We start from the raw sequence: 23,262 nt of genomic DNA, 5'->3' as shown, positions 1-23,262 counted from the left end.
TACACACAGTCCTCCATCACCACTGTGGTCTGTACTACACACAACCCTTCATCACCACTGTAGTCTGTACTACACACAACCCTCCATCACCACTGTAGTCTGTACTACACACAACCCTCCATCACCACTGTAGTCTGTACTACACACAACCCTCCATCACCACTGCAGTCTGTGCTACACACAGTCCTCCATCACCACTGTAGTCTGTACTACACACAACTCTCCATCACCACTGTAGTCTGTACTACACACAACCCTCCATCACCACTGTAGTCTGTACTACACACAACCCTCCATCACCTCTGTAGTCTGTACTACACACAACCCTCCATCACCACTGTAGTCTGTACTACACACAACCCTTCATTACCACTGTAGTCTGTACTACACTGTAGTCTGTACTACACACAACCCTCCATCACCACTGTAGTCTGTACTAGTCTGTAGTATGTACTACACTGTAGTCTGTACTACACACAACCCTCCATCACCACTGTAGTCTGTACTACACACAACCCTCCATCACCACTGCAGTCTGTGCTACACACAGTCCTCCATCACCACTGTAGTCTGTACTACACACAACTCTCCATCACCACTGTAGTCTGTACTACACACAACCCTCCATCACCACTGTAGTCTGTACTACACACAACCCTCCATCACCTCTGTAGTCTGTACTACACACAACCCTCCATCACCACTGTAGTCTGTACTACACACAACCCTTCATCACCACTGTAGTCTGTACTACACTGTAGTCTGTACTACACACAACCCTCCATCACCACTGTAGTCTGTACTAGTCTGTAGTATGTACTACACTGTAGTCTGTACTACACACAACCCTCCATCACCACTGTAGTCTGTACTACACTGTAGTCTGTACTACACACAACCCTCCATCACCACTGTAGTCTGTACTACACTGTAGTCTGTACTACACTGTAGTGTACTACACACAACCCTCCAGGCAGAAAATGGATAACTGATTCTTAGGCATTCAGACTTGAAGACTGTAAACAGATTGGACTTCATTTATTTATGGAGTTATTCATTTATTTATTTCAATCTGTCAACAAAACTAAGCAAATACATTTACACAGTCATTACATGATAAATAATAAGCAGTCAAAATGTTTTTTATGAAACTGAATAATTAGGTATAAAAAATGGAACACTGGGATTGGCAAGAACAAAAATGAAACTGGAACATGTTTATTTACAATCAAAAACAGATGAGAAGCCACGTGGGGGTGTAATCTAAGAGTTGGAGTCAGAGAGAGGAGTGGAAGGTCTAAGAGGTGGAGTCAGAGGGGAGTGGAAGGTCTAAGAGGTGGAGTCAGAGAGGGGAGTGGAAGGTCTAAGGTGGAGTCAGAGAGAGGAATGGAAGGTCTAAGAGGTGGAGTCAGAGGGGAGTGGAAGGTCTAAGAGGTGGAGTCAGAGGGGAGTGGAAGGTCTAAGAGGTGGAGTCAGAGAGGGGAATGGAAGGTCTAAGAGGTGGAGTCAGAGAGGGGAGTGGAAGGTCTAAGAGGTGGAGTCAGAGAGGGGAGTGGAAGGTCTAAGGTGGAGTCAGAGAGGGGAGTGGAAGATCTAAGAGGTGGAGTCAGAGAGGGGAGTGGAAGGTCTAAGAGGTGGAGTCAGGGAGGGGAGTGGAAGGTCTAAGAGGTGGAGTCAGAGGGGGGAGTGGAAGGTCTAAGAGGTGGAGTCAGGGAGGGGAGTGGAAGGTCTAAGAGGTGGAGTCAGAGAGGGGAGTGGAAGGTCTAAGAGGTGGAGTCAGAGAGGGGAGTGGAAGATCTAAGAGGTGGAGTCAGAGGGGGGAGTGGAAGGTCTAAGAGGTGGAGTCAGAGAGGGGAGTGGAAGATCTAAGAGGTGGAGTCAGAGAGGGGAGTGGAAGATCTAAGAGGTGGAGTCAGCATGTGCCATGAGTGTTCTCAGTTGTGCACATGCACCTGCACATGAGAGTTCTCACAACATGGATATGCAACATGAGAGAAGTGTAGCTGGGGGGGAGGAGCTTAGGGAGATGGGCAGGGATGAAGGGGAGGGGCTATGAGGAAATGAGCTGAAGGGGGAAGCGGTGAATGGGGAAGGGCTGAAGGGAAAGGAGGAGCTAAAGGACATCGAAGGGGCTGAAGAGAGGGGAGGGGCTGAAGAGGAGGGGCTAAGAGAAAACGAGTATGGCCGTTTTTGAGATGAAAATGCAATGGATTTGCAATGGAAAACAGCTACAAAGCTTCTTCCTTTACACCTGTTGTATACTGTAAGATGCAGAGTAAAACACTGTCAGGAGTCAGAAACACACAAGGCCAGTTAGGGAGACACAGCATGAGAGTTTTAAGATCCTTGTGTGAGTTTAAACTTCTCCATTACCTGCAGTATCAGAGAAAGAAGGAGAGAGAGACAGGGAGAGACACAGAGATGGAGACAAGGCTATAAAGAAGGCTGGAGAGGGTAAGTGGAGAGAGAGGCGGGGCCTCAGAAGCAGGGGGCCGGCGTTTGTGGCGTGGTCCATTACACAGGGGAGTGCTACAGCAGGTAATGCAGACAGAGTTCAGCTTCCCTGTACAGAACTGCTGATAGCCCGATGATGCTATAAGACACGCCCCCGACGACGCACATGACTTTCGGTAATGGATTCCTGCACACAGACACACACACACACACACACACACACACACACACACACACACACACAAATAAACATAAACACATATTATTATAAAATATATCCAGACTACTGACACTTACTATTATGCAATATTTACACTGACTACTGACACTTTTGGGTTTTGGGTTGTGTTTTGTTAGTCACTCCTTTGGGTTCTAACAGACGGTCCAACCATTAACGGTTATGTGGTGGCTGGTACAAGGACTGGGTTTCTGAGGTTGAAGTCCTTGTTTGAGGTGTCATCAGGCTGTAGCATCTTACAGCAACAACTTTCATTTTTGGACATTTAACCAAAAGAGATTATGTGAAGAAGAATGAATTTAAACAGATTTACAAGACTGTGGAAAAATCTATTTTAATTATTAGTTGCAGAGATTCCTCCTCCAGCAGGAAGCCGCATCCACATACTCAAGCAGAAATGGTGCGTGGTAGCAGATACAAAAGCAGTTATCATTTGTGTTACTGAGGACAACAGTGTAGAACGTAAAAAAGGCAGAAGCTAGAATAGCTCAGTGCTTTGCGTAGATGATGGATATGCAACGTCCTATAAACAACAGGCAGCAGTGACCACTTATTGTGACATCACTCATTGTGACATCACTCACAGGACATTCGGTTTGCAGTCTCTCTATTTAAAGCAACCTCCCATGAACCCAGCCATGAAGTTTATCCTCAGCCTTTAACCTATCCTAAATACAAACTACTTACGCCTGGGTAGGATTTTTTCTTTAATTTACAAGTAACATTAGAAGTGAAATAAAATAAATATTACAATAAATAAGGCAGACCAAATATTTAGACTTCAACATTTAACTTGCTGAAAATTAGGTTTCAACTTTCATTATGGAAGCATAATGAGACTTTATTCAAATGGTAATTAGAATATGTTAATTCAATCATTTAATTGCATTTCCCATGAGAGTGTGCATAATTTGAGGCATAATGATAATCAAATTGTAAAACATGTATTTGTATTAGTGCATTTGTGTAATGCACTAATACAAGATTTAAAACAGAATAAGAAAATCCATGTCTTAGGAGGTGTGATGTCAGTTTCTTAGGAGGCATGACTGTGTCATATATAAGACAGCAGTCTTTACTTTCAAAATACTGTCCACAAGTAACACCTGTCAATCAAACATTGTGGGCGGAACATCAGGAGGGATGTTAGGAAGTGGTAGTACTGTCTACAATGACACCACTGGAGTGTCTGGACCAAACTGGACCAGTTTTTAGGAGTGACGGACACAGTGGCTAGCACAAATGAGCTAATGTTATCGAAACCTAATCTTTATTAAATTTATCTTTAAGATAAATGACTTATAGCAGTTAAATCTAGTCAGACAGGTGTTAACTGGTATAAACTTAGCAATTAGCTAGTTAGGCTGGTATTAATTGGTTAAATGCAGAGATTGGTGAACTGTGCTAGCACTGATTGATCACTATTTAGCCCAGCACATTTAGATCATCATTATTGTAGAGTATCAGTGGTTAGCTAGCCAGGGTAGTGTTAATATGTTTAATTTGGGAGTTTAGCTACCCAGGCAAGTAATAATTGGTTTAGATTTGGAGGTTAGCCAGACAGGTGGTAATTGGTTTAAACTCAGTGGTTAGCTAGCCAGGCAGGTTATAATTGGTTTAAATTTGGAGGTTAGCAACCCAGGATGGTGTTAATTGGTTTATATTTGGCAGCCATTTTAGACTGTTTAAAAAAACACAAACAGATGCAAATGGGTATTTTGGGTATTTTGCACATGGAAGTTTTCTGCTGCTGTCAGAGCAAAAGTGACACACACAGCAGACTGACATACATCCACAGCCCAAAATACTAATAATGCACATTAACAGCAGACTGACATACATCCACAGCCCAAAATACTAATAATGCACATTAACAGCAGACTGACATACATCCACAGCCCAAAATACTAATAATGCACATTAACAGCAGACTGACATACATCCACAGCCCAAAATACTAATAATGCACATTAACAGCAGACTGACATACATCCACAGCCCAAAATACTAATAATGCACATTAACAGCAGACTAATAAGCATATTCAGAAACCTGCATGTGCATATTAATGAATAATAAGGTATAAATCTACACCATATGTATGATGTGTGTTTATGAGAGAGAGAGAGAGAGAGAGAGAGAGAGAGAGAGAGAAATAGGTAAAAGGTCTGTCTGGTTAAGATGCAGTATTTGGTCAACTGTACCCTGAGGCATAAACCTACACACACACACACACACACACACACACACACACATACATACACATACATACACATACATACACATACATACACACACATACGCACAACATATATACACTGTGAGAGGACAGGAGAGCAGAGAGAATATGACCCAGTGTAATTCAGGAGGATGAGTGTAATTCAGGACTGTGAGGGTTGTGGTGTCCAATAGATATTTATTTTCAAACATTAATTAAAATACATTTGGATTACAAGGAACAATCAGAATCTAAAGTTTGAAAATATTTTATTACAGATAAGACTTACATATTAAGTCTTGTAGGATGGTAGGTCTAGTAAGAAGATAGAACTAGTCTGAAGACATGTCTAGTTAGTTTAAAGATAGGTCTTGTCTGAAGACATGTCTAGTCTGAAGATAGGTTCTGTCTGAAGACATGTCTAGTCTGAAGGTAGGTCTAGTCTGAAGGCTGGTGTCTGTGCTCACATCTAAATGTGTGTGAATGTCTGCAGTCTGCCGTTGGACTCTTGGGCATTCAGCTTACAGCGGTGTCTAACCTGCATGAGGTTCTGTGAGCTAATTAGCACAGGCAGGGTTTTGATTGGTTGACTGATGAGAATTAGGAATCTGACCAAGATTTTAATTATTATCATGATGTAATTTCCTAAAGAGTGACACTGTAACGAGTAATGTAGTCATGTGTAATGATGTTGTGTAGTTATAAGGACAGGAAGTGATGAAGATTACAGTAAGTGATGGACACAGGAAATGATAAACTCACTGTGATGAAGACAGGAAGTGATGATTAGAAGTACTGAATGAATACTGTGATGAGAACAGGAAGTGATGTGACAGTACATGAAGAGGACGGTAAGAAAACAGGAAGTGATAATGTGATGAAGACTGTGAGTGAAGAAGACAGGAAGTGATTAGGACTGTGAGTGATGAGGACAGGAAGTGAGGTGAGTATTCTTACCATCCTCCATGACGAGAACTTCCTTCTGACACATGTCCTGCACGTTAACAGTGCAGTTAACGATGAACTCAGGAGACGAGCAGTCATCCTGTTGAATCTCCTCACACTGATAACACTGAATCTGCAGTGCAGCACCTACACACACACACACACACACACACACACACACACACACACACACAGTTAACAATGAACTCAGGAGATGAGCAGTCATCCTGCTGAATCTCCTCACACTGATAACACTGAATCTGCAGTGCAGCACCAAAGAGGTCAGTATTAGACATCAGTATTCAGTATTAGACATCAGTACTGAAGAGATCTGTATTGTAAAGGTCAGTACTGAAGAGATCTGTATTGTAAAGGTCAGTACTGTAGAGATCCATATTACAGAGTCAGTGTTGTAGAGGTCCGTTTAGAGGTCAGTATTAGACATCAGTATTCAGTATTAGACATCAGTACTGAAGAGATCAGTACTGATGAGATCAGCATTGTAAATGTCAGTACTGATGAGATCTGTATTGTAAAGGTCAGTACTGTAGAGATCCATATTACAGAGTCAGTGTTGTAGAGGTCAGTTTAGAGGTCAGTATTGCTAGAAATCAATACTATAGAGGATAGTATTGTACAAGTCAGTTTTGAGGTCAGTACTGAAGAGCTCAACATTATAGGTGCATGTATGAGTATTGTATTGAATACTTTTGCATTGTAGACATCAGTATTAAATAGGTCAGTATTGTAGAGGTCCTTTTTAGAGCTAAATATTTTAGAATGTTATATAATAACACAAAAACCAAAACATGTTACGAGCGAGGTGAGGCAAGATGTCGACAATTTGTGCTCAAGCTAGCATCTTTATTTGACGTGCAATAGCACTTAACGCTTAGTGTAAACAGGAACACTGAAGACAGACAAGCAAGACTAACAAACACAGAATATCACATTAATTGAAATAAATGAGACCCAAGGGTTGACGAAACAAGCCACAGGTGAGATGGATGAACATTCACACATTGGACCTCACACAAAGGAAATGTAACGTCTGGGGTGTCATGGAGTGATGGGGCGGACACATGTGCTGATCAGAGCAGGTTTATTAAGGGCAGGTCCATAATCAGAGCAGGTTTATTAAGGGCAGGTCCATAATCAGAATTGGGGTGACGGTCCAGGGTCAACAAGACAACACTAAGATTCATAGTGACTAACAAAGAGAAACTTGGCAGATAAACAAACTGGAAAGAACTTACAGGTTAAGCAGAATAAACAACAACAAGAAAGATTTCCACTTACTAACAGCCAGATACAGACAAACTAATACATCCTGAAATTTGAGATACACAACCAGGAACAATGTTCACACATTCAATAACCAGCACTGAACAGGACAAAGAACAGGGTTTAAATACACTGGACAAACAAGGGAAACAACCAGAAACATGAGAATGATAATCATGGGGTGGGATTACAAATGACATGGGAGTGGCAGGAGAAACACATGAGGAACCAAAACATAGACACATGGCAAAAGGTACGCTTGACAGGTGGGGGCGGGGCTAGACGCAACAGGAAAACCATACATGTGTGACGATGGGGTCGTGGTGAAGGATGAGACACGAATCCCTCTTGTGGCGACAGACGTCACTTTTATTCTTAAACAGATATTGCGCAATAGCGCACGATAAACACTCATACACGCAGCACAACGTGCAGACATAGACAACGACGAGCACAGGACACTGCGCGAGCGCACATTAAATAGACAAACCGCATTAGCCCCACGTGATCACGAGACGATTCACAGGTGAGACTTATTAATCACACAACAAAACCCTAACCACATATATACACGGACGCAGACAAAGCACGTGGACCACGTTTACACACGCCCAAAAGGGAGGGGCCGGGGTCCTCAACGTGACAGACGCCCCCTCCAAGGGCACTACCCGTCCCGGGGTGCCAACAGGACCGAGTGCCCCGAACCCACGACGATGGGTGGATCCGACACGCTCAGTCCTGCGTCTGGGAGGTGACTGCCCTCGGTGAAGCGTCCGCCACGGACCGCCTAGAACAGGCGTACTCAACTAAATTTGTCCGCGGTCCAATTTTGGCAGATACCTGTGACCTGAGGTCCGGTGCGGCGGGGGTGGCGAACGTAAGTTGTTGAGCGGGGGTGGCAAACGTAACACTCGTGACGAAGTGTTTTTTCAATAGCCCTGAAATAAATGCTCCGTTTTTTTTTAGGTCCGTATCCAGTTTATCAGGAATGAGATTGGGTCCGGACAGGACTGCGTTCGGGTCCGGATCCGGACCGCGGTCCGCCAGTTGAGTACCCCTGGCCTAGAACATCCTCCCTGGGAAGACGGGGGAAAAGACGGGAGACACATTAAACGGAACGTTTACAAACACACACACAGGCACGTTTACACAAAGTGGCACGAGAGGGAAAAATGGGTTAGGCACACAAACGGGGAGACTAACGAACACTGGTACACAAAAACATGAAACAGGGACCCAGCTACGCGCCAGGAGGAGAGCTAGGAGGGGAGAGAGGTCGGGAGCTGCAGGCGCTGCTGCAGGGGATGTTCCTCCTCCAGCCTTTGCTGCGGAACCTCCGCTGGGTGCATTGCGACTGGCGGACGCGCCCGGTGCAGCGCATCTGTAGCGCGCGCCCTGTGCAGCGCGGCTGTCGTACGCGCCCTGTGGGCCGCAAGGGAGCTCCTCCTCTGTGTCCATCTCCTCCTCTGTGCCCCGGCTCCACTCCATGGACTGCTCCGGGCTGCCACCCCGGGAGCAGTCCATTGCACTTTCGCCGGAGCGGTCGGAGGATGGACACCTCACCGAACCCCCTTTCCTAGTCCCGGCTGCTCTCTCAGAGGGAAGCGGACTCTCCTCCTCTCCCTCCGAATCGGAGCTTTCCTCCTCCTCCCCCTCTTCCTCTACGGAGGGAGAGAGACCTACGGGCGGAGGAAGGTAGTCCTCCTCCTCAGACTCCTCCTCCTCCTTGCCGTAGTCCTCGGGAACCGCGTCGCGTACCGAGGGGGGGTAGGTCTCTTCCTCCTCGCCCACGTAGTCAATGGTGGAGGCGTCGTAATCCGAGGGGGGGTAGGCTTCCTCCTCCTCGCCACCGTAGTCTATGGTGGAGGCCTCGCCTACCGAAGGGGAATACGCCTCCTCTTCTTCCTGCTCCTCCCCCTCAGAATCCTCCTCCCCGAATTCCACCTCCGGGGTGGACGCGATTACGCCTACCTGCAGCGGCGAGGTGGCGCGAGAAGGAGCAAGGTGTCGCTCCCTCTATATACGCACCACCTCCTCGCGGAGCATCTCCGCCAGCTCGGGGTCCTTTCGCTCGAGCCCCCGGGCTGTGGCCAGTTGGTAGGCACACACCGGGTCCTTCTCCAGCTCCTCGACCGACGGTGTGGCCTCTTGGCACGGGGGGGGTGTCCTCCTCCCGCTTTTTCTGTGCCAGAGTCGACGTAGCGCCGCGGCGCGAGGGGGAAGACGAAGCGTGGTGATGTCGCTTGCTTGGGCGCTTTGCCTTCTTCTGCCGGGTGGCGTAGCCAGGCATGATCTGGGTGTCTCAGGACGGCTCGTCGTTCTGTGACGATGGGGTCGTGGTGAAGGATGAGACACGAATCCCTCTTGTGGCGACAGACGTCACTTTTATTCTTAAACAGATATTGCGCAATAGCGCACGATAAACACTCATATACGCAGCACAACGTGCAGACATAGACAACGACAAGCACAGGACACTGCGCGAGCGCACATTAAATAGACAAACCACATTAGCCCCACGTGATCACGAGACGATTCACAGGTGAGACTTATTAATCACACAACAAAACCCTAACCACGTATATACACGGACGCAGACAAAGCACGTGGACCACGTTTACACACGCCCAAAAGGGAGGGGCCGGGGTCCTCAACGTGACAACATGGACATAATCAGACTTAGACCACACATACACCCAAGTGGAGGGGCATGGGGCTGAAATGTGACAATGACATTGTGATTTGTTTATTGAGGTACTGTAACATTGTGATTTATTGTTTGAGGTACTGTAACATTGTGATTTATTGTTTGAGGTATTGTAACATTGTGATTTATTGTATGAGGTATTGTAACATTGTGATTTATTGTTTGAGGTATTGTAACATTGTGATTTGTTGTTTGAGGTATTGTAACATTGTGATTTATTGTTTGAGGTATTGTAACATTGTGATTTGTTGTTTGAGGTATTGTGACATTGTGATTTATTGTTTGAGGTATTGTAACATTGTGATTTATGGTTTGAGGTATTGTAACATTGTGATTTATTGTTTGAGGTACTGTAAGATTGTGATTTGTTGCCAAGGTATTGTAATATAAGGTGGAAGATGGTAGCTGTAGCCACTATGTGGCGTACACACTGTGCATGTTTTTTTTTTTTGTGACGTTGCTTCCACAGAGTAATTTTCTGTTTTACTCCATAAAGGTGATCCATGCTTATTGTGCTGTTCTAGTTCATCCATGCTAATCTTTGTAAACTCTAAAACATCCAGAAATATTTCTTATAGATTAGAGGTAGACTATAGTTACATTACTATATTATACTACTATAGTGTCATTAATATAGTGGGAATCAACCATTTTCTTTTCCTCTACCTTTGTAATTAGATGATTCCACCGAAAATCAGACGTACCACCGACCCAGTACCAGCAGGTCAGACGTACCACCGACCCAGTAACAGCAGGTCAGACGTACCACCGACCCAGTACCAGCAGGTCAGACATGCCATTGAGGAGACAGAGGAGGCAGGTGTCATCTGTCCCAGTAAAAGCCCATACGCATCCCCTACTGTTGTAGTCACTAAAAGAGATGGTTCTCTCAGGATCTGCATAGATTACTGGAAACTAAACCTGCAGCACTAGAGATGCCTTCCCACTCCCTAGAATAAAGGCTGCACTTAGCATTAGGACAGGCCAAGTTTTTCTCCTCTGTTGACCTCACTTTTGGTTATTGGCAAGTTGAAGTTGCAGAACATGACAAGCATAATGTAATGTGGCAAGTACGTGAACGTACACACCGCGTGAAAAAACAGAGAGAGGTGGACCCAAGTGCCAGCTCGAACTGACTGAACCTATGGAAATGTTACTAGTCAGCGTGAGAGTAAGGCAAGCACACACAGCGGTAGAAACACCAAACACAAAATGACGCGGAATACCCAACTCGTAAAAACTCGACCGTAAGAACCCGAGAGAAAAGCGAACACAAAACAACGCGTGATAAGCGAAACTCAACCGTAGAAAGACAGGAGAAAAATAATAAAGGTAAATCAAAAGATGTGGAAAGTTCAATGCATGAAAACTGAACAAAGGACCTCAGGGGAAGTAACTGGCCTCAGGCAAACGCAGCAACAAACACCCTTCCCAAAGTAAAAGTATAATGGATAGGAAATATAACAGGTGGAAGAAAATGTGAGATGGGCCAGGGAATGGCGCAGGAGATAGAGACTCGAATAAGTAGCAGCGTAGAAAGAGAGGGATAAAGATAAAGGAAGGTGGCAAGACACCTTGTAACGTAGCGTACCAACAGGGAGAGCAGAGAAGGGCTGAAAGCGGACAGGCATAACCAAAACGATTCAGCAGTGATCCGTCACAACAAACCTCCTTCAGTAGGAATGAAAACAGGTGTGACGGATCACTGCTGATTGCGCTTACTCCGTCTAGTGCCGACTCGTGAGCCCCCTCCTGTGGTAACCGAAGATTGATGACATGCTGGTTTGGTGACCTGACTTTTGTGAGTCTGTTCATTTATTTAGACAACATCATTATTTCCTCCAAAGCATTCCAGGAGCATCTGGAACGGCTTTAGGTTGTGTTTGATAGGCTGTGGGAGGCTTGAAACTGAAGCCACAGGAATGACAACTGCTGGGGAAGGAGGGACAGTATCTTGGCCATGTGGTGTCGACTGACGGCATCAGCACTGAAAAGATCAGCAGCGTGAAAAACTGGCCGCAGCCAACAAACAGCAAAGAGCTGTTCCTGTGTTTCTCAGGGTATTACCGTCGTTTTATAGATGGATATCCCTCCATCACAGCTCCCCTTTACCATCTCACCTCTGGAAATCCAAGAAGGAGGAAAAGAGGCAAGAAGGAGAAGGTGGAGGAGAAGGTGGGGGAGAAGGTGGAGGAGAAGGTGGGGGAGAAGGTGGAGGAGAAGGTGGAGGAGAAGGTGGAGGAGAAGGTGGGGGAGAAGGTAGATGAGATGGAGGAGAAGGTGGAGGAGAAGGTGGAGGAGAAGGTGGGGGAGAAGGTGGAGGAGAAGGTGGAGGAGAAGGTGGAGGAGAAGGTGGGGGAGAAGGTGGGGGAGAAGGTGGGGGAGAAGGTGGAGGAGAAGGTGGGGGAGAAGGTGGGGGAGAAGGTGGGGGAGAAGGTGGAGGAGAAGGTGGGGGAGAAGGTAGAGGAGATGGGGGAGAAGGTGGGGGAGAAGGTGGGGGAGAAGGTGGAGGAGAAGGTAGATGAGATGGAGGAGAAGGTGGAGGAGAAGGTGGGGGAGAAGGTGGGGGAGAAGGTGGAGGAGAAGGTGGGGGAGAAGTTGGAGGAGTAGGTGGGGGAGAAGGTAGAGGAGATGGAGGAGAAGGTGGGGGAGAAAACAAAAGAAGGTTGTAGTCAAAAAGGTTTGGGGAAACAGAGAACAAAGGACACCAGGGGAAGGACTGGCTCTCTCATACATTGAGGCACAAAAAATAAATAAACTGCCCAGCAAAAACAGTAGCAAAAGGAAACCACGAAAGATGGGAATAAACTGTTCTTTAGGTTTAAAAGGCAACAGCTTTTAGTGTATGAGGAAAAACTCGAGAAGAAGAGACAGACAAAGAGACCAGAGAACAAGTCCCACAACCTCTACCCAAGATACAGGCTAATCTGTACGTCAGGACACTGATCAAACAATTCAGCAACCACCATCTTGGAGGGAGTTGTTTATAAAGGGATGTCAAGCAGGTGTAACTCGTTTGGACTGATTAACCCGGTGGTGGTATGACTGTGGCCAACCCTTTCATTGGGAGGAGACAGAGAGATAGAGGGGGAGGAGACTGAGATACAGGAGGAGGATACAAGGAGATATAGGGGGAGGAGACACACAGGTGGGAGGAGACAGAGATAGATGGTGAGGAGCAGTGTTGTATAAAGTATTAGAGACCCATACTTGAGTAAAAGTACAAGTACTCTATCAAAAAATTGACTTGAGTAGAAGTTGAAGTGTTCTTTAAAAACTTTACTTAAGTAGAAGTACAGAAGTATTCAGCATTTTTTGTACTTAAGTATTGCAAGTAGTTTATTCAAAAATGTATTACTCAAGTACTGAAAGTAAAAAGTACAAGTATTGTGTTTTGAATTAATTAAAGAAAGCTGTCAAAGTTTGATTATCAATTGTTTTATATATCACTTACAAATCAAAGATGTCAAAGACCACAAATACAAGTGTTCTGTATATACAAACAAGTAGCAACTTAAAAACTGGACTTAACACTTCGCACACAAAAAACAGATAACCTATGTCCCGCTACGTCGTAGGTTTGATGCAGAAGTACAAGTTCGCCTTAATTTAGCTGAGAAAACGAGGTGTATTTTGGACGTAAAATCTGTCCGTTGGATTCTAAGGGTGAGCCTACTGCCCTGCGTTTACCCTCAATAAATGCCCTTACCCTATAAAAACACTACACTATAAAAATGGGCACATGATTAGTCAGCATGAAAAGAGACACAGATTACTGTTGCTAAAAACACAATTCACCTTTATGATTGCCAGCTAATGTTAAGTGAATACTGCAGCACGTCATGAACATAATTAGGTTAGTTAGGTAGGATATCTAACCTAACTAACGCTTACTGACAGCTAAAGCTGGTGTGTCTTCTGTGCGTTATATTTATAACTTACATTGATGCGTTTCTTCAAGTTCGAAGATGAATTTTTGAAGGCCAATATTTCACCCTCTTTAGGGAGGCAGAGATGGCACTTCATCCTATAGGAATTTACTTTCACTCTGGCAAACGCAAACAATGTCTCTAGGTAGGGCCAGGATGGTCTCCTTCCTCACCCTCACCGCCATAATCACTCGATGTTAAAGGTGCCAATATATGTACATTAAAACGCCAACAAGCTTATTATGCAGCACTTATGCTGCTCTTCTGCTGTTACCAAACACGGTACCATCTCTTTTAATGATATAAAAAGTGAATTATTTGAAATAATTTCGAGTATATGTGTATTTGTATAAATATGTAAATTAAATATGAAAATGACCTTCAACGTTCCGTACAAGTGCATGAATGGCATGACATAGCACAAAAATCGAGAGGTGCACGACGTCGTGACGCGACCGCCCGCGTGGTTAACGCGCATGGATGGAGCCACCGCGATTGCGTCATTTTTGCCGCGTGGACCCTTGCGGCAGTCACGACGTGTCAAGTGAACCTAGATTACGAAGCTCAAGTGTTGAGTGAAGGCAGCAGCAGAGTAAACGAGACGCGACCGGAGCATGCGCAGTTTTCTCATAAGACAGCCTGATCCCTTGACCCTGTGACAGCGCCAGCTAACATGTTTATAATTGTAACGAGTAACTATACAGCACGTAAAAAATGTATCGGAGTAAAAGTATTAAACTGATGGAAAATATGTAGTGAAGTAAAAGTGGAAGTAGGAGGAAAAAATAATACTCCAGTAAAGTACAGATACAGCGTTTTAGTACTTAAGTATAGTAGCGAAGTAGTTCTACTTCGTTACTATACAACTCTGGTGAGGAGGCAGAGAGATAGAGGGGGAGGAGACAGAGAGGTGGGAGGAGACAGAGAGATAGAGGGGGAGGAGACAGAGATAGAGGTGGGAGGAGACAGGGGAAAGATGGGGTAGGAAGGGAGGAAGACAGCATGCGAGTGAGTGAGTGAGTGAGTGAGTGAGTGAGTGAGTGTGTGTGTGTAAGTATATGAGTGCACGTGTGCACAGGCCTCTGTATCAGTATGATTATGATAAAGGAAGAGAGAGGGTAGGAGGAGAGGTGAGATGAGGGGAGGATAAAAGAAGAGAGAGGGTAGGAGGAGAGGGGAGATGAGGGGAGGATAAAGGAAGAGAGAGGGTAGGAGGAGAGGGGAGATGAAGGGAGGATAAAGGAAGAGAGAGGGTAGGAGGAGAGGGGAGATGAGGGGAGGATAAAAGAAGAGAGAGGGTAGGAGGAGAGGGGAGATGAGGGGAGGATAAAAGAAGAGAGAGGGTAGGAGGAGAGCTGAGATGAGGGGAGGATAAAGGAAGAGAGAGGGTAGGAGGAGAGCGGAGATGAAGGGAGGATAAAGGAAGAGAGAGGGTAGGAGGAGAGGGGAGATGAAGGGAGGATAAAAGAAGAGAGAGGGGTAGGAGGAGAGGGGAGATGAGGGGAGGATAAAAGAAGAGAGAGGGTAGGAGGAGAGGGGAGATGAGGGGAGGATAAAGGAAGAGAGAGGGTAGGAGGAGAGGGGAGATGAGGGGAGGATAAAGGAAGAGAGAGGGTAGGAGGAGAGGTGAGATGAAGGGAGGATAAAGGAAGAGAGAGGGGTAGGAGGAGAGGGGAGATGAGGGGAGGATAACAGAAGAGAGAGGGTAGGAGGAGAGGGGAGATGAGGGGAGGATAAAGGAAGAGAGAGGGTAGGAGGAGAGGGGAGATGAGGTTGAGGATAAAGGAAGAGAGAGGGTAGGAGGAGAGGGGAGATGAGGGGAGGATAAAAGAAGAGAGAGGGTAGGAGGAGAGGGGAGATGAAGGGAGGATAAAAGAAGAGAGAGGGTAGGAGGAGAGGGGAGATGAGGGGAGGATAAAAGAAGAGAGAGGGTAGGAGGAGAGGGGAGATGAAGGGAGGATAAAAGAAGAGAGAAGGTAGGAGGAGAGGGGAGATGAGGGGAGGATAAAAGAAGAGAGAAGGTAGGAGGAGAGGGGAGATGAGGGGAGGATAAAAGAAGAGAGAGGGTAGGAGGAGAGGGGAGATGAGGGGAGGATAAAAGAAGAGAGAAGGTAGGAGGAGAGGGGAGATGAGGGGAGGATAAAAGAAGAGAGAGGGTAGGAGGAGAGGGGAGATGAAGGGAGGATAAAAGAAGAGAGAAGGTAGGAGGAGAGGGGAGATGAGGGGAGGATAAAAGAAAAGAGAGGGGTAGGAGGAGAGGGGAGATGAGGGGAGGATAAAAGAAGAGAGAGGGGTAGGAGGAGAGGGGAGATGAAGGGAGGATAAAAGAAGAGAGAGGGTAGGAGGAGAGGGGAGATGAGGGGAGGATAAAAGAAGAGAGAGGGGTAGGAGGAGAGGGGAGATGAGGGGAGGATAAAAGAAGAGAGAGGGTAGGAGGAGAGGGGAGATGAGGGGAGGATAAAAGAAGAGAGAGGGGTAGGAGGAGAGGGGAGATGAGGGGAGGATAAAAGAAGAGAGAGGGTAGGAGGAGAGGGGAGATGAGGGGAGGATAAAAGAAGAGAGAGGGTAGGAGGAGAGGTGAGATGAGGGGAGGATAAAAGAAGAGAGAGGGTAGGAGGAGAGGGGAGATGAAGGGAGGATAAAAGAAGAGAGAGGGTAGGAGGAGAGGGGAGATGAGGGGAGGATAAAAGAAGAGAGAGGGTAGGAGGAGAGGTGAGATGAGGGGAGGATAAAAGAAGAGAGAGGGTAGGAGGAGAGCGGAGATGAAGGGAGGATAAAAGAAGAGAGAGGGTAGGAGGAGAGGGGAGATGAGGGGAGGATAAAAGAAGAGAGGGGTAGGAGGAGAGGGGAGATGAGGGGAGGATAAAGGAAGAGAGAGGGTAGGAGGAAAGGGGAGATGAGGGGAGGATAAAAGAAGAGAGAGGGTAGGAGAAGAGGTGAGATGAAGGGAGGATAAAAGAAGAGAGAGGGTAGGAGGAGAGGTGAGATGAAGGGAGGATAAAAGAAGAGAGAGGGTAGGAGGAGAGGTGAGATGAAGGGAGGATAAAAGAAGAGAGAGGGTAGGAGGAGAGGGGAGATGAGGGGAGGATAAAAGAAGAGAGGGGTAGGAGGAGAGGGGAGATGAGGGGAGGATAAAAGAAGAGAGGGGGTAGGAGGAGAGCTGAGATGAGGGGAGGATAAAGGAAGAGAGAGGGTAGGAGGAGAGCGGAGATGAAGGGAGGATAAAAGAAGAGAGAGGGTACGAGGAGAGGGGAGATGAAGGGAGGATAAAAGAAGAGAGAGGGTAGGAGGAGAGGGGAGATGAGGGGAGGATAAAAGAAGAGAGAGGTTAGGAGGAGAGCGGAGATGAAGGGAGGATAAAGGAAGAGAGAGGGTAGGAGGAGAGGGGAGATGAAGGGAGGATAAAAGAAGAGAGAGGGGTAGGAGGAGAGGGGAGATGAGGGGAGGATAAAAGAAGAGAGAGGGTAGGAGGAGAGGGGAGATGAGGGGAGGATAAAAGAAGAGAGAGGGTAGGAGGAGAGGTGAGATGAGGGGAGGATAAAAGAAGAGAGAGGGTAGGAGGAGAGGTGAGATGAAGGGAGGATAAAGGAAGAGAGAGGGTAGGAGGAGAGGGGAGATGAGGGGAGGATAAAAGAAGAGAGAGGGTAGGAGGAGAGGGGAGATGAGGGGAGGATAAAAGAAGAGAGAGGGTAGGAGGAGAGGTGAGATGAAGGGAGGATAAAGGAAGAGAGAGGGTAGGAGGAGAGGGGAGATGAGGGGAGGATAAAAGAAGAGAGAGGGTAGGAGGAGAGGTGAGATGAAGGGAGGATAAAAGAAGAGAGAGGGTAGGAGGAGAGGGAAGATGAGGGGAGGATAAAAGAAGAGAGGGGTAGGAGGAGAGGGGAGATGAGGGGAGGATAAAGGAAGAGAGAGGGTAGGAGGAGAGGGGAGATGAGGGGAGGATAAAAGAAGAGAGAGGGTAGGAGGAGAGGGGAGATGAGGGGAGGATAAAAGAAGAGAGAGGGTAGGAGGAGAGGGGAGATGAGGGGAGGATAAAAGAAGAGAGGGGGTAGGAGGAGAGCTGAGATGAGGGGAGGATAAAGGAAGAGAGAGGGTAGGAGGAGAGCGGAGATGAAGGGAGGATAAAAGAAGAGAGAGGGGTAGGAGGAGAGGGGAGATGAAGGGAGGATAAAAGAAGAGAGAGGGGTAGGAGGAGAGGGGAGATGAAGGGAGGATAAAGGAAGAGAGAGGGTAGGAGGAGAGGTGAGATGAAGGGAGGATAAAGGAAGAGAGAGGGTAGGAGGAGAGGGGAGATGAGGGGAGGATAAAAGAAGAGAGAGGGTAGGAGGAGAGGGGAGATGAGGGGAGGATAAAAGAAGAGAGAGGGTAGGAGGAGAGGGGAGATGAGGGGAGGATAAAAGAAGAGAGAGGGTAGGAGGAGAGGGGAGATGAGGGGAGGATAAAGGAAGAGAGAGGGTAGGAGGAGAGGGGAGATGAGGGGAGGATAAAAGAAGAGAGAGGGTAGGAGGAGAGGGGAGATGAGGGGAGGATAAAAGAAGAGAGAGGGTAGGAGGAGAGGTGAGATGAAGGGAGGATAAAAGAAGAGAGGGTAGGAGGAGAGCGGAGATGAAGGGAGGATAAAAGAAGAGAGAGGGGTAGGAGGAGAGGTGAGATGAGGGGAGGATAAAGGAAGAGAGAGGGTAGGAGGAGAGGTGAGATGAGGGGAGGATAAAGGAAGAGAGAGGGTAGGAGGAGAGCGGAGATGAAGGGAGGATAAAAGAAGAGAGAGGGTAGGAGGAGAGCGGAGATGAAGGGAGGATAAAAGAAGAGAGAGGGGTAGGAGGAGAGGTGAGATGAGGGGAGGATAAAGGAAGAGAGAGGGTAGGAGGAGAGGTGAGATGAGGGGAGGATAAAGGAAGAGAGAGGGTAGGAGGAGAGGGGAGATGAAGGGAGGATAAAGGAAGAGAGAGGGTAGGAGGAGAGGGGAGATGAGGGGAGGATAAAAGAAGAGAGAGGGTAGGAGGAGAGGTGAGATGAAGGGAGGATAAAAGAAGAGAGAGGGTAGGAGGAGAGGTGAGATGAGGGGAGGATAAAGGAAGAGAGAGGGTAGGAGGAGAGGGGAGATGAGGGGAGGATAAAGGAAGAGAGACGGTAGGAGGAGAGGGGAGATGAAGGGAGGATAAAGGAAGAGAGAGGGTAGGAGGAGAGGGGAGATGAGGGGAGGATAAAGGAAGAGAGACGGTAGGAGGAGAGGGCAGATGAAGGGAGGATAAAGGAAGAGAGAGGGGAGTAAAAGGGAGGAAGAGTGCCATGTTACACCTACACTGCAACGTTCTATGCCCCTGTTCATCACACTATTTGGGTCGTTGGGTTCTTGAGTGCTGTATAATGTCACGTGTTATTATAATTACATCTTGGTACAGTTATACAAAATGTATTTTATTATTCACTTAAGACAGGGGTGTCAAACTCATTTTCATCGCGGGCCACATCGGCATAATCGTTACCCACGGAGGGCCATATGTAATTTATAAATGTACCTACTCCTTAATGTTAAATACCTCTGAATTTATTTCTTATTCAAGTTACAAATATTACAGATACATTTGCGTAAATGTAAAAAAATGTTTGCTTATTGCTGTTATTATAACATAAATCCTTTAAATTTGTTAGGTTATGAAACCCACATTACTCCATCAATCAACGATCCAACTATCCAAGTGAATAAAGAAAAATTGATCAAATATATCACATTTACTTTGTTCAAAACTTGAAATATCAAATTACTGTGAAAATAGCGATCGCTTCAAAAATGCTCCCTCTGAAAAAGACTGAAGCGCGGCATTTTCTTTAGCCACAACAAAGCAGCTTTTACTGACGTTTTGTTTATGAACACATTCTGTTGCGATCGCAGTTTCGTTTTAATTCTTTGAAAATTCGTAGTTTTTCTTGATGTCTAATTTTGGCATACTTAGCTCCGTGTTTGGTCGCAAAATGCCGACATATATACTCTTTGACAACCGCTACCGCTTCATACCCGTTTTTCTCATTGAAGCACAAACGTATTCGGTTCCCCATCTTTCTTGAAACACCCTTCTATCTGCATCAATGTTTCTCTTCCTGATCATTTTGGGATCATTATTTGTATTTCCCAATTACACTTATTGGGAAAATCGCATTGATATGGAAACACTGCAGAGCCGAGATGCCGTCACATTGCGGGTAACATAATTGTGGGAAACGTAGTTTTTGCTTACTTTTGGCCCGCGGGCCTTGAGTTTGACACCTGTGACTTAAGACATGTGACATATCTCTGACCCCAATGGGAAGGCTGAGATGTGTAAAACACTGCTTGTGGGAGGGCTTAGATACATATACCCGCCCTCAGTGGGAGGGTTTAGACACATATATCCACCCCCAGTGGGAGGGTTTAGACACATATACCCACCCCCAGTGGGAGGGCTTTGACACATATACCCACCCCCAGTGGGAGGGTTTAGACACATATACCCACCCCCAGTGGGAGGGCTTTGACACATATACCCGCCCCCAGTGGGAGGGTTTAGACACATATACCCGCCCCCAGTGGGAGGGTTTAGACACATATACCCACCCCCAGTGGGAGGGTTTAGACACATATACCCACCCCCACTGGGAGGGTTTAGACACATATACCCACCCCCAGTGGGAGGGTTTAGACACATATACCCACCCCCAGTGGGAGGGTTTAGACACATATACCCACCCCCAGTGGGAGGGTTTAGACACATATACCCACCCCCAGTGGGAGGGTTTAGACACATATACCCGCCCCCAGTGGGAGGGTTTAGACACATATACCCGCCCCCAGTGGGAGGGTTTAGACACATATACCCACCCCCAGTGGGAGGGTTTAGACTAGGGATGCACCGAAAATTCGGCCACCGAAAATTTTCGGCCGAAATGGCTTAAATTTGCATTTTCGGTTTTCGGCCGAAATACTTTCATCACCGAAACAACACGGCCGAAACAATGTGCTGTGATGACGCAAGCAAAAATCGCCACCTGCACGCGCTTATTTGGATAAAGCTAGCAAAAAAGTTTTCCAGTGATGGCGCCGAGGCAAAAGGACATTACACCAAAAATTATGGAACTCGTTGCCTTAGACGATCAGCCGTTCTCTGTCGTAGGGATTTCGTAGGCTAATAGAGCACATTGAGCCCCGTTATGCAGACGACATTTCTCAGAAGCGTGTTTACCTGAGCTGTTTAATGTTGTTGCAACTCACGTCACGTTTTATGAGAGAATTTATATTTATCTTTCAGGCCAGTCAGTTATTATTAAATTTAACTCGTATAAAATACATATATTTATCCTCTCAGATAAAAACGGTCTGCAAGCGAGTTAAATTTAATTAGTGGTCGGCCATTGTCAGCTTTATCGCCGTTAACGGCCCACCACTACTGTAATGTCAGTGCTAAATAAATATTTTCAAATCAGATTTTGTAGTTGATTTATTCTTTGAATAGCAATGCCTTGATTTTAGTGAGGTTAGCCATAAATCCAATGTTACTAATAATTGGCATAATGTGTTTCGGTGTTTCGGTTTTCGGCCTTGGTTTCCTCATTTTCGGTTTTCGGTTTCGGCTAAGAATTTTCATTTCGGTGCATCCCTAGTTTAGACACATATACCCGCCCCCAGTGGGAGGGTTTAGACACATATACCCACCCCCAGTGGGAGGGTTTAGATACATATACCCGCCCTCAGTGGGAGGGTTTAGACACACATATATATATAAAGGTTCTCATGATGTGACAGCGCTCGTCTTAAAATAAATAATCTGACATCGCTCCCTTTTTAACCTGATCTGTATCTACTAAAAACACAGATTACAATACTTCCTGTACTTACAGGATTTTTTTTACTTCTGTTCATTACAATTGCACAACAAATATAAGGGCACTTGTCAAATCCTGTTACTATAGCTTTGAACAATAGCTCCAAGAATAAATATCTTAGGATGACACGGATGAGAGAGTATCTTACCAAATACATGCTTACGTTTTAAAAACTGCATAGCACAGTAAAAAAATACAGTAACATATGTCATATGTTCACTATGTTTTCATCCTGAAAGGTTGTGTTTTATCTATACACACAGAGCCAAATTCATGCCTACTTTGATCTGAAGGGTATAGTAAATTTGCAATAACACCAAAACACTGATTCTTCCCTCTGAAATAAATAGTCCCAGTCAAACAACTCATAAACGCATTCATCAAAAAAACATATTTTTATGTCTTGATAGATCCCAACAACTGCTCATGTTTCCGTTAACGAGTTTCGAGTTAACAAGTTTTTCATTCATGTGAAAGTAAAGGTAGACATTACTGTCCATAGTAATAAATGCTATCCTCATGTGGGAAATAAAGATTTAAATTTAAAAATGCAATAATTATATTGATGATATGATATAACCTACCTAGGGAGTCATGATATAACCTATCTAGGGAGCCATGTTATAACGCAACTAGGGAGCCATGATATAACCTACCTAGGGAGCCATGATATTACCTACCTAGGGAGCCATGATATAACCTTACTAGGGAGCCATGATATAACCTACCTAGGGAGCCATGATATAACCTACCTAGGGAGTCATGATATAACCTACCTATGGAGTCATGATATAACATACTTAGGGAGCCATGATATAACCTACCTAGGGAGCCATGATATAACCTACCTAGGGAGTCATGATATAACCTACCTAGGGAGCCATGATATAACCTACCTAGGGAGTCATGATATAACCTAACTAGGGAGCCATGATATAACCTACCTAGGGAGTCATGATATAACCTAACTAGGGAGCCAAGATCAACCATGAAAATTATATATTAACACTATCTTAATACTCCAACTCAACCCAAGACCCCCACTCAATCCTACAGAGTAATTCAACTCTACACCCCCTATAGAGTCACTTCTCAACACTTTACATAGACCATATGCACACACTAATTAACAACTAATTATCAATTTACACTGTTGTACATTAAAGAACAGGTTTATGTTGTTGTACACAATTGAACAGCTTTAAGCTGCTGTCACTAATGAACAGTTCACACTCTTGTACACTAATGATGAGCTTTATGAACTAATGAACTAATAAAACTGTGTAAATCTGATCTGCAGTGTAAAATAGTGTAAAGCTGTTCAGTATTGTAAAACCAATCAAAACGTTTACACTACTGAACAGCTTTAATCAGTTTTAGAGTACTGAACAGCTTTAAACTATTTTACACTACTTTAAAGTATCGTTACACTGTTTACACACAGCGACACTAAGATAACATCGTGACCGAGGGCCTCTGCCCTGACAATCTCTAGTGTGTAGTGCGGGCGAGAAACCAGCGTGATAGCCATTTACTAACCGCCTTTTAAAAAGCACACCCCATCATTACTATGGGATCACACCCCATCATTACTATGGGATATTAATGCATTATAGGGTGGGAATCCACC

At 45.6% G+C, this 23,262-nt stretch overlaps 1 protein-coding gene across 1 annotated transcript in view; it reads right to left on the bottom strand.

The window, feature by feature from the left end:
• Positions 1–1,074: 1,074 nt before the first annotated feature.
• Positions 1,075–23,262, bottom strand: part of LOC143484278 (ly6/PLAUR domain-containing protein 1) — a 25,874-nt gene continuing 3,686 nt past the window's right edge. Inside the window, exons 2-3 of the mRNA XM_076982928.1 lie at positions 5,868–6,002; positions 1,075–2,641 (exon numbers count right to left, since the gene is read on the bottom strand). Coding sequence (XP_076839043.1) covers positions 2,382–2,641; positions 5,868–6,002 — 395 coding nt within the window. The 3' untranslated portion in view covers positions 1,075–2,381. The remainder of the gene's footprint in view (positions 2,642–5,867; positions 6,003–23,262) is intronic.

Source organism: Brachyhypopomus gauderio, chromosome 20 (assembly GCF_052324685.1).
Source record: "Brachyhypopomus gauderio isolate BG-103 chromosome 20, BGAUD_0.2, whole genome shotgun sequence".
In the NCBI taxonomy this organism is placed as follows: domain Eukaryota; kingdom Metazoa; phylum Chordata; class Actinopteri; order Gymnotiformes; family Hypopomidae; genus Brachyhypopomus; species Brachyhypopomus gauderio.
The sequence above is the reverse complement of the archived record's forward strand: the minus strand, read 5'-3'. Positions and strand labels throughout refer to the sequence as shown.